The sequence below is a fragment of the Dipodomys ordii genome, unplaced genomic scaffold (genome assembly GCF_000151885.1).
Source record: "Dipodomys ordii isolate 6190 unplaced genomic scaffold, Dord_2.0 Scaffold44, whole genome shotgun sequence".
In the NCBI taxonomy this organism is placed as follows: Eukaryota; Metazoa; Chordata; class Mammalia; order Rodentia; family Heteromyidae; genus Dipodomys; species Dipodomys ordii.
The window spans coordinates 5,560,449-5,571,570 of record NW_012267260.1 but is presented as its reverse complement, the minus strand read 5'-3'; the positions used below and the strand labels follow the sequence as shown (position 1 = coordinate 5,571,570).

General features: G+C 50.7%; 1 protein-coding gene across 3 annotated transcripts in view; it reads right to left on the bottom strand.

Annotated features, from left to right (window-relative positions):
- Positions 1-3,835: 3,835 nt before the first annotated feature.
- Positions 3,836-11,122, bottom strand: part of Adgrf5 (adhesion G protein-coupled receptor F5) — a 70,020-nt gene continuing 62,733 nt past the window's right edge. For all 3 annotated transcript variants that reach the window (XM_013019209.1, XM_013019211.1, XM_013019210.1), the window contains 5 exons: positions 9,183-10,577; positions 7,732-7,773; positions 7,581-7,640; positions 6,332-6,416; positions 3,836-4,209 (listed from right to left, as the gene is read on the bottom strand). In XM_013019209.1, coding sequence (XP_012874663.1) covers positions 4,130-4,209; positions 6,332-6,416; positions 7,581-7,640; positions 7,732-7,773; positions 9,183-10,577 — 1,662 coding nt within the window. In that variant the 3' untranslated portion in view covers positions 3,836-4,129. The remainder of the gene's footprint in view (positions 4,210-6,331; positions 6,417-7,580; positions 7,641-7,731; positions 7,774-9,182; positions 10,578-11,122) is intronic.

Sequence of the window (11,122 nt, the reverse complement as noted above, 5' to 3'; positions counted from 1 at the left end):
CTAGCCAGCTCTGCTCTCCCCCCCACCCCCGCGTGGTATGCTTAGCTTTTAATACAATCTCCCTTCTCAATGTTATAGATGAAGGAGGAAGAACAGGCAGGTGCCGGTGGCTCATACCTGAAACCCTAGCTACTCAGGAGGCTGAGATCTGAAGATTAAGGCTCAAAGTCAGCCTGGGCAGGAAAGTCTATAAGACTCTTATCTCCAAGTAACAACCAAAAACTCAGAAGTGGAGCTGTGGCTCAAGGGGTAGAGCACCAGCCTTGAATGAAAAGCTAAGGGACAGCACACAGAGAGCGGGGGAGGGAGTGGGTCTCAATAAATTCATTTAACACAGAAAAGACCACTGTATGTCGGTTGTAGGAGCCATTTCCAGGCTGACCACACTGGCTCCAGGACTCAGAAATTCATCTCTCTGGAGATGATCTGCAGGTGTTGGCACAGAGCTGGCCTGCAGGGATTGCACCCATTTGTCATCCTTCCTTCCTCCATCTGCTTCCTGTGCCCTGAGAGCAGCAACCTCATGAAGCTCTACTCTTCTCTGGAATGTTCCAGAAGGTGTTCGTCCACATGGGAACACAGGTTTCTATTTTCAGCAGTCAAGGAAAATCTGGGATCACACACCAACAATAGAATGGACATCTGTGCATTTGCTTCCTGGGCAGTTAGGTCTGAGAGCTCCGCCAGGCCCCCTGGCTGCAGGCTGGTAAGGTGCTGGATCCGGTGCTGGATCCTTGCAGGACGGCTGCGTGTGCCGGGAAGGTGAGGAATGCCCTCTGCGGTCCTGAGCCCAGCCGGGAGCTTCGGGAATGGCTGGTGGCTGGAGAATGTTGGGATGTGGGGTTCCATCCTGGCTGACTTGGGGTAACTGGGAACAGCAGCAGCATGTGACAGAACAGCAGATGGTTTATACAAAAACGCTCACAACCTCATTCGGTGCTTTATTGTTAGGCGCGTGTTCCTACACACAGTTGTAGGCCGCCATACACTGAAACATGGCTCTGACATCCCAAGCATAATTGCATGTGATTTCCAAGCAGCCCATTTCTCTGAAGAGACCCTGGTACGATCGGTAGAGGTACTTGAGTTCCATCTTTGCTGTGGACACGTTAGGAGCGGAACCTGCATTGACTCTCTCTTTGGGATGTGTTGAGGTGACATTTATTCTTGACCGCCACCACAGGTCATAAATAAAAAGTGAGGGGCCGTGCACGGAGTTCCCTTTGTCTCCCTAAGTGGCTGGGGTCTTTCTTCTGTTCCCTTGGCCTCAGAATCACCCACAAGTCTCTCCCGACTACACTGACTGGTAGTTATAATCGTTCTCATCCACGAATTTATTCTGCAATGGCCAAAGGCCTTTCTGTTGGTCTCCCCAGAAAGCACAAAAGGCTCTGTTCCTGCTGTGTTTCTTGCTTTTAGCAATGGACACCCTAAACCTCGCTTGATTTACCTCCGTCTCGATGGATGTTCTCAGTGACCGTGGGGAGGAAGGGGGTGGACGCGTGGTTCATTTGGGAGATGGACGGATGGGCCAGGCTCAGGATATTGCTGGGGTTTCCGTGGAGCTCCTCATGGTAAATGCCCCATTCACAGGCTCTGATGCAATTCACTGTCTGAACGGCTGTGGCCTTCACGCCAGAAGGGCAGACACAGGGCCATGTGGACAGCCCAGGACTGTGTGCAAGTGACATCACACACAGCTGCCCTGGCACCAGGGGCAGTGGCCATGAACCTTCAGTGTCACCGGCCTGCCATCTGACCATTGCCTGACCGGCTCGCTGGAGGCCAGGTGAGCTCTGGCCTCGTGTAATTCAGATCCACGCGCCATTTGCTTCTGTGGAAAGGGCAAAGCGTGCATCTTGGAGTGGACAGGAAGGCAGCGAGGACTCCTTCGACTGTTGCTATTCATCCTATTTGTGGAATCTGGAGCGAATGCTGTGGCTTGAAAGGCAGAGGTGAGATTTGCCTGTGTGTGTGTGTGAGGTGTGTGTGTGGGTGTGAACGCATGAACGTGTGTTGGGGGTTAAGGGAATGTGATGCCATGAATGCATGCGGGCAGAGGGCCAGAACCACGGCCTGAGGAGTTCTGTCTTTATGGACGTTCCCTTCGAAGGTCACACACAATGTCTCCCCAGGGACCCCCTCCTGAAGGGGGTGGACGTTCACTGTCCCCTCACAGTTGGATCACAGGCCATCCCTGCCTCCACCCCCTCCCCTGCTGGCTCTGGGACACCTCCCCGGCGCCATCTTCCTGGATCCAACTCCAGGGGTTGGAAACATTTCGGGTCATGCTTTCTCCAGTCTGGACTCTCATCCCCGAATGGCCAGAGCTCATGGTACTCTGTCTCCCCCGTTCTGAGACGGGCGGGAGCGTTCCCTGGAGAATGTGGCTGCATGGATAGACTCACACTCTCCTCTCCTTCAGTGACTTAGAATCAAGAAGCATCCAGTTGGGGCAGAGAGGCGAGCAGGTAGCACTGGGGTCCATTCGCTTTCAGTGCAGTAAGAGGTATCTGGCCCACCTCAAAGGGGGGCAGAAGTAGAATTAGAAGACTAAAAATAAAGGGAAGAGCATTTCAATGGTTATCAGATGAAGACCCCAGAATCGCCATGCATGCGTGATTATGACGCCGCAGTCTCTTTAGTCCTGGCTTCCCGGTGCAGGGAATCATTCAGGTTCAACCCTCCAAAGTCTCCTGGGAGGCCCTGACTCGATTGTCTCTGCTCCTTTGGGATCAGACTAGCACCTGGCTAATGCTCATGTGGAGATGGTTTTAATAAATACCTGGGGTTTTCATGAAGAGCACACATACATGTATATACACACATACACGCACCGGATTCACAAGCTAATCTTTGGGAAACATTCTGCCACTCACTTCCCAAGGCCAAGTGTCATCTTGAGCACAGGATAGCTGAGCCGTTTCTCTCCAGAAGCTTTCAAGTGGTTGAAAGAAAATCAAAGGAGACCATACAACACTCTTAATGTATATTGGTGTGGGGTCTTCAAGACTGAAGAAGACCCCACAGAGGGAGGTGGACAGTACACCAAGAGACATCCTATCCACAGGGACAACAACACTAATGTACAAGGCTACAAGACCATCAGAGTCTATTCTACAATGCACAGAGAAGTACCCAGTTAGAGCTCATACACAGAAGACAGCTGGGGTCTGTTTTCAGTGCAGTATAGAAAATCAGTCAATGACTGTGTATAAAAAATATATATATGTATATTTGTTATTGTTGTAGTTGTCAAAAGATGGACTGAAATAACACATAAAGCTTTTCTGATAAACTATAAAAAATGAGCCAGCAGTTGGATGTCCATATATCGGGTTGAGGTTACTCACACGTCCTGTGCATACACACTTACTTGGCTGTGACCTTGACACAGAAAGGTACGTATGAACACATTTCTACCATCTTTTTTTTCCCTTCTAAGCTAGGAAAATATCAGAAAGAAGCTCAACTCATTCTTCATGGCTTATGTTCCGTTTCCCTTTTGGAGCCATGTATTTGTATTATAGTCTCCAATGTTGCGGGATCTGAGTGATGGTATTTGATCAGTGGACACTTAACATGTGTTCCTTAAGAATGTTGTTTTCATTCTTCCTTCTTTCCTTTCCTTCCTCCCTCCTTTCCTTTTTTCCTTCCCTCCCTTTCTTTTTCCCTCCCTTTCTTTCTCTCCTTCCCCCCTCCATCTTCTTCTCTCCACTCCCTCTCTGTCTCCTTCGTTCATCCTCTCCCTTCCTCCTTCAGTCTGACTTATTTCCAAGGTGCTAGCTGTTTTACTTATCATTATAAGCAAAGCTCATCTTCGTAGCCAAAGGCAAAAGGCTCATCACAGTTCTATTTTACAATATAGACAGAAAGGTTGGGTGTTGGGGGATTTGAGTTTCACTTAAATACTATACACATTTAGCTTTCCATGAAGTAAGAGCTGGGGAGTGAGATTAATGTAACATTTACTTTCAGGGTGTCTTTACAAAAGGAATTGGTTCTCTTTTCTACCACACAAGTCTCTGCAGGCAGCATCCGCGCCCAGGAGCCTGCAGTGGGAGGGAACACTTGACTTTCGCAGTCCGCAGGTGGACAGTGGGTTCCCAGGATGTCACGTGGCCTGGACTCAGTTGAGCAATGAATAAGCACTGGATGAATTTTCCACGGATGAGCTGGTTGTCTCTGGTGTGGACACATTATACGTTCCTGCAAAACAGAACAACAGCTGAGCCTCGAAGACGCGGCCTTCACGCAGCTCCAAGATGGGGACATGGTAGCGGACCAGGGAGGCCCCTCGGGAGTGCTGGAGAACCAGGGCCGCGGTGTGGCTGTTCTCATGCATGCAGGCAGACCACAACACCCATGGCTTCCCACCACACCAGCAGCCAGAGCTGTGCTCTCCAGGGGGGCGGGAAGAGCTGCAGGGGGGGCAGTCTCGCCACAGGCCACCAGGGGGCAGTCTCTCCACCTGCACCACATGCATGGCCCGGGGACCTTCTGCAGGTATCAGCCTGCCTGGTCCCCTTGCTTGGGGGGAAAAACTGGGAGCTACCTGGGGGCTGAGCTGAAGGCTCCATCAAGGAAGAGGAAGGAGACAATGACAGAGGAGGACAGGTGGGAGGTGGGGGAGGATGTGCAGGTCGGGGACAGTGTAGAAGGGAAGAGGCCCCTGTGGTGCAGGGGGAGGGGGGGGAAAGCCAGAGGTGGGGGGGCAGCCTCGGAGCAGCTACACAGCTTCGGGTGGGCGGGCGGCCGGCAGGCTCTATGCAGAGGGAGAGGAAGAGTGTGCCAGCAGGGAGGGGGTCCCAGTGCCCCCCCTACCATCAGATGCATGAACGGCCACTGCTAACAAGGCTGCCATCAGTGCCCGAGGGGTGGGCCTCTGGGACTGCTGGTGACACAAACCAAAGTTACAGAGGTTACAGGCTGCCCCCCAAGTAGACAAGAGTTGACCTGTACTGGTGAGCCCCACAGAACCATCCAGAAGCAAAGAGATAGGCTCAGGCCTTGATTACCCCCCTCCCCCACAAACAGAGTCCACACCCCACATCTATCTAACTGGAAAACAGTACATTTTATCGACCCTTCCGTATGGCATAATTGTGAGTCTGTGGAATTCTTTTGTGGTGGGTGGTGGTTGTGAGGCTTGAACTTGGGGCCCGGGCGCTGTCCCTAATCTCTTTTGCTCAAGGCCAGTGCTCTACTACTTGAGCCACAGCACCACTTCTGGTTTTCTGGCCTTTTCATGGACTTTCCTACCCAGGCTGGCTTTGAACCATGATCCTCAGATCTCAGCCTCTTGAGTGTGAGCTACCCATACCCAGTGGTGATTCTTTAATACAGTTTTCATGGTTTTTGCTTCAGTGGAAGCGATGGAAGCCAAGTCCAAGGGTCCTAATATCTCCTGGATATTCAGTCCTCTCTCTGACAGCATTCCCATCAATGACTCAGAGAATAAAAACTCATCTTCCAGTTTTATGAGTTGTTTATCAAACAGGATCCGTGAACGCTTATCATCCTGGAGGTTTATGATAACCGATATTCCCCAAGTATTCCAGACCAAGGCTTTTGGATCAAATATTTCTCATGAAATATTTCTTTGTTTTCAATATAGAAATCTAGGTCTGGAATTGTCATAGGTTGAGGTCTATTCAGTTTCAAACAGCTGGGGGAAGGCTGGGTGACGCTCAGAGACTCAGTGGCAGTGTCTGCCGAATGTGCAGGAGGCTGGGGGTGGGGGGAGAGGGAGGATGGGAAACTAAACATCTGGAAGATTTCTTGCGCTTATTTTTCTGTGGTGGATAATGGTAGGTGGCCAGGCTTGCAGTTTACCAGAACAGCTAACGATCTCTCACCAAAGTCATTCATCCTCTGTTTCATATTTCCAAAGTGGACATTTCAGCCAGGAGTATTTCAAATAAGAGTAGCTGGTGTGGGTTGTTGTGCATGCATGCCTATTAATTTCTATCAATACCAGCATGCAAAATAGGCCTTTCCCATGAAAAGAGGGAAAAATGGATAACCAACCCACAGAGTAGAATCCCCTAGGTAGGATTTCCCAAGTATGTTCTTTCCCACATAAACATGACCCTCTCATTCCAATTCAACATCATGCAAACAATAACGGTGCTGTGTTTGAAAAGGCCAGCCATGCAGGCCCATGTGTTCATTCGCAAATGGCCCCGAAGGCTCCTCTTCTTGTAGTTTGCTGTTAGCTACCCACCAAGGGAAGCCAGTCATTACCCAACCTCCTAGTGATGTGTGAAGCGGAGGGGGCAGGAAACATTTGTTCTGATCACCCACAGAATACTCAGAAGACACAACCTACCTGTTTTACCAAAAAGATTGTTAAATCTTCTCGATATTGGAGAACTCATGGAAAACACAGGTGTCGATGAACCTAGGGATGTTGACTAGAAGAGAGATTTTTAAAAAATAAATAAATAAACATGACAAAGTGCATCTGTTCCTGCAGGGCAGTTGGGGCTCTGGGAGGACTGGTTTGCTGCCCTCTTGTAGTTACTTTCCTGCCTGGCAATTCACACTCCCTTAGAGGTTCCGTGATCTTACCATCTGCATTAGAAAAACTTCTCCAAGACATGGGCTTTCCTCTGTTTCTTCCTCCTCTCTCTCTTCTTCCTTATTTTCTTCCTTGCTCCCTTTCCTCCTTTCCTCCTTTCCTTTCCTTTTTTCGTTTCTCACTTCCTCTCTTTCCCTCCTCTTCCCTCCCTCCTCTTCCCCTTCCTTTCTCTCTTCCTCTTTCCTTCCCTTCCCTTCTCTTTGTATTCCCTCCTCCTTCCTCCTTCTTTCCTTCTTTCTCCCCTGCTTTTTGGCACTGTGAATCAAACCCAGGATCTTCACATAGTTAATCGATGCTACAACCCAGCTCAAAGATATTTTTTCCTGTTTGGTAGATTTTTCTAGTATCTTCTGACATATAAAAATAATTTTAGGGCTGGGAAGGTGGCTCAGTGGTAGAGTACTTGCCTTGCATGCATGAGGCCCTGGGTTCAATTCCCCAGCACCACATAAGCAAAAAGAAAAAAAGCTGGAAGTGGCGCTGTAGCTCAAGTGGTAGAGCGCTAGCCTTGAGCTGAAGAGCTGAGGGACAGCGCCCAGGCTCAGAGTTCAAGGCCCCACGACCAGACCCCCCCAAAAAAATTAAAAAATAATAAAATAATAAATTAAAGTGATAAAAAACAATAAAAATATATTCAAAGACAATATTTAGGTTAAAAATGTTTACTTCTCAAATAGTTTTCTCTAATGCCTTGAAGTTCCCTCAGAAGATTCTTACTGGGAGCCTGATATTGACCTTAATTTTATATGATCTCTCATGCTGCTATGCAGCATTCTAGAAGAGAACTCTATGGCTGTGTTTAATAGGCAGCCTGAGGCCACAAGAAGAAAAAAATCAATTGAATAATCAAAGCCCAAATAAGTGGTGGAGGTAGAGGGGCTTGGGTGTAAACCCACCAGTCCCAATGCTACTGTACAAAGTTCATGTAGTTCATTTCATCTTGCAGGTGGAAGCTATGAGGCTGGGAAGCAGAATGTCTCCCCGGGGGTGGGATCACCTTTGAGTGCTGGGAAGACCATCTTGACAGCGAGAACTTGTTCAGCAAAGCCTCCTGCACCTGCAGTGTTTAAAAGAAGCCAATGTAAATTCGGGAGTTCAGCAGGCCACTTGTCCCCTAGCCTTCTGTGGGTACAGGAAGCCATTCTTACCTTCTGATCCCAGAGACAGCCGAAGAGTAAGATGAACAGTCCCTGTGAAGAGGGATGAGAAGAGGTGAATTTTAATCCAATGCAAGTGTCTGGGGAAAGAAGTGGCGTTAGCCTGGTATTGAATGTCGGCACTAACCAGGTATGGCGGCCCCTACTTCCCTGTCTGAGTTCATGGATCAAGTCCAGCACATGGTAATATCAAAGGGGTTGCATGCAGTAGGTCCTAAATGCTAGGAGAGCATTTTCTAGTTCTACTTATGACTGGTATGCCCACTGTTTATACTATTAAATAGGCCTTCAATGTCTGTGCTATTTTCCATTCTTCCCTGCAGGTTGTGATGATGGTCTGGGATGAGTTAACTAACATCTTCCAATGGAGGTGTGCATGTGTGTGTGTGTGTGCATGTGCGTGTGTGTGTGTGTGTGTGTGTGTGTGTGTGTGTGTGTGTGTATCCTGGGGCTATAACTCAGGGCTCTATGCTATCTCTGATCTCTTGTGCTCAAGGCTAGCTCTCTACTACTTGGGCCACAGGCTCTACTTCTGACTTTTTGGTGGTTACTTGGAGATAAGAATCTCACTGACTTTTCTGCCTGGGGTGGCTTCAAACCACAGTCCTCAGATCTCAGCCTCCTTCGTAGCTGGGATTAGAGGTGTGAGCCACTGGCTGGAGGCCTATGTTGTAGGGGCAGTAGATGGCAACCTTAGAACTCAGAGCCACAGTCCCAGTCCTAGACATTGGGGTTTTATAAGTATGCCACAAACACCCAGGAAGCAAAACTCCACCTCCAACCCCCTTATCTCCTTTTGCACTTTATGGGATCCTGCATCCGCTAGGTAGACTTTCACCCATCCTTATCCCCGCTTTGTGGAACAGAGAAGGATTAATGGCTCCCTTTTCTACATGTCAAAAGCTTGTGATCCATTTCTCCCTCCTGGATCTTCTACCTAACTCGCCTCCATTGTCATTAGTGATGAACGACAGAAGAGGAAGCCTTGTGTGCACTCTACTATATGCAGATGGTCTGCGATTCATGAGGCATTCATTCTGTGGGGCCTACGGCGATCATTTCTTCCAGGGATACGAGACAGGTGTACTCACGCACACAGCTTGCAGGGTGCTGATGGAGATCGGCTGAGGCACTGCTTGGCTTAGCAGTGACATTTTTCACTGAAGACTTAATAGGCCATGTGGCAATTATCCTGGGTCCGTAGCAAACCCGAGGCCCTCCTGCCTGCCTCACGAGGGCATGTTTTGAACTCAGTTAATCATGTGTGTGAGAAAAGCACTTGGCCTCCATAGGTGCCCAGGCACGTGTGCTTTCTCTCCCTCATTACTGCTCATTAGGGCTAAGGGTTCCTCTGCACCAAAACCCTTCTCCATTCCCGCTTCTGTTTGTGTTTCCGTCCTGGGTGTGTCCCTTTCCCGGCCACCCTGCGGCACCCGGCTCACCTGGAAGGCATTGAGGAGCGTGAAGACGATGTGGAAGACAGCGCTGCTCCCCTGGAACACGGTGGCGAGCCCGAACCCCCACGTGAGCCCCAGGAGCGGCGTGAGCACCCCGACGCTCTTGCTGATCTGCAGCAAGCTGCTCTTCTCCTGCTTGCTCGGCCTGTCGCCGACGGAGGGCCTGAGGATCTTGGCGATGACCACGACGGTGATGGTCAGGTTGACCACCACGATGGCCAGCGCCGGGATCACGAAGGCCAGCAGCGCCTTGGTGTCCTCCCAGTTGAGCCAGCACGCATTCTTCCTGGTGTACGCGTCCCTGGGCTGCGTGGCCCCCAGCGTGACCGCCGCGATGGCCAGGGGACAGACATAGCCCAGCGAGAAGGCCAAGGCCTTCTGCGTGGACTTACTAGCGTCGTGCAAGATGAACACCAGGCGGTAGAAGAGCATGAGGCCCAGGGTCAGCATCCAGAAGAAGACACTGAGGTAGAAGAAGTGGATGAAGAAGGTGGTGGCCACGCAGGCTGTCTCCTTGAGAGGGGAGTAATAGTCCTGGATGGCAGCGGCCACCATGAACCAGGCGTCGGCCAGGAGGAGGGAGGCCGCGATGTTCACGATGCAGATATGCCGCATGTAGGACGTCCGGTTCTTGGTGACCGACTTCCACACCATGGCCTCCACCACCAGGCAGGCCGCCAGGCTCAGGATGGAGAAGCCCAGCCCGATATAGGAAATGATGTCCAGCAGGATCTTCATCAGAGAGTCGGGGTCCGGGGAGTCGGGGGACATGAGGATGGAGAAGGAGGTGAGGTGGTCACAGTAACACGACACCGTGTCCGCACGGACTTCTTTCACGTAGCACCCGCCGGTGTCCCACCCCCCGGTGTGATTGGCAAGGCTGAAGTTCCAGAAGACACACTGGGGCCTCTCCCTTGAATAGTGGTTGCTCTTAAAAGTCATGGCAATCCCGAACGGCCTGGCCATCTGGCGGCTGACCGTGGTGGTCATCACTAAGCTGCTGGCCGAAGTCCTTCTGGGAAGCTCCGGGGCGAGAATGGCTTTGAGGGTCGGGAAGGCCACGGTGACAATGGACGACTCCGGCTGCAGGTGGCCCAGCTGGCATTCGTCAATGGCCACGTCGCCCCAGAGGTCCGAGTCCGGGAAAACAAACTTCTGTTGGTAGAGTTTCGGGGGGCCTGGTTTCACCAGCATGCTCCTCATTTGCACGTTGGGGTGGGAGAGAGACGGAGGGGTGCTGTCTCCCAACCACAGGGCTTGGGAAAATCTTTCCACCGAATGCAGCAGCTGGGAAGTGTGGTTGCTCTGCTGCTGTTGTAATTCCTGCCAGGAGTGGAAGGTGGACGCGTCCAGGATGACATTCACGGTGGAGAGCAGGTCCTAGAAGTGACACGGCATGAGGTCACACCCACGAGATTCTTTCCACCGCAGCTGGGTGGTGAGAAGCAAAAGGGGGAAGAACAGAGAGGAAAACAGGCATCCTGGGCAGAGAGGGTCTGGGACCTGTCTTCTACCAAGGCTGTCAGAGGAGGGAACCTCAGACAGACAGCAGGGCTGGGCTCAACACTTACTACTAGCAGCCATGAGAACCACGCTCCCACGCCTTGCTAAGGCCAATTCTGCAGGTGGCAGGACTATTCATGATCTTGTTTGGGTTTCTTGTAGATTTCAGGTCTATAAAGGCTGTCTGTTGGAAGACATCTCATCAACAAGTGTGGGAAAGTCTCCAAGATGTTCTCAATCCTTAAGCATTCACTAAGTCTGGGGCATTGAAGAGATCTTTATTTTCTACTAAATGATTTTATTCTCTTTTTTTTTTGGCCAGTGGTGGGGCCTGAACTCTGGGCCTGGGCACTGTCCCTTAGCTCTTCAGCTCAAGGCTAGCGCTCTACCACTTGAGCCACAGCACCACTTCTGGCTTTTTC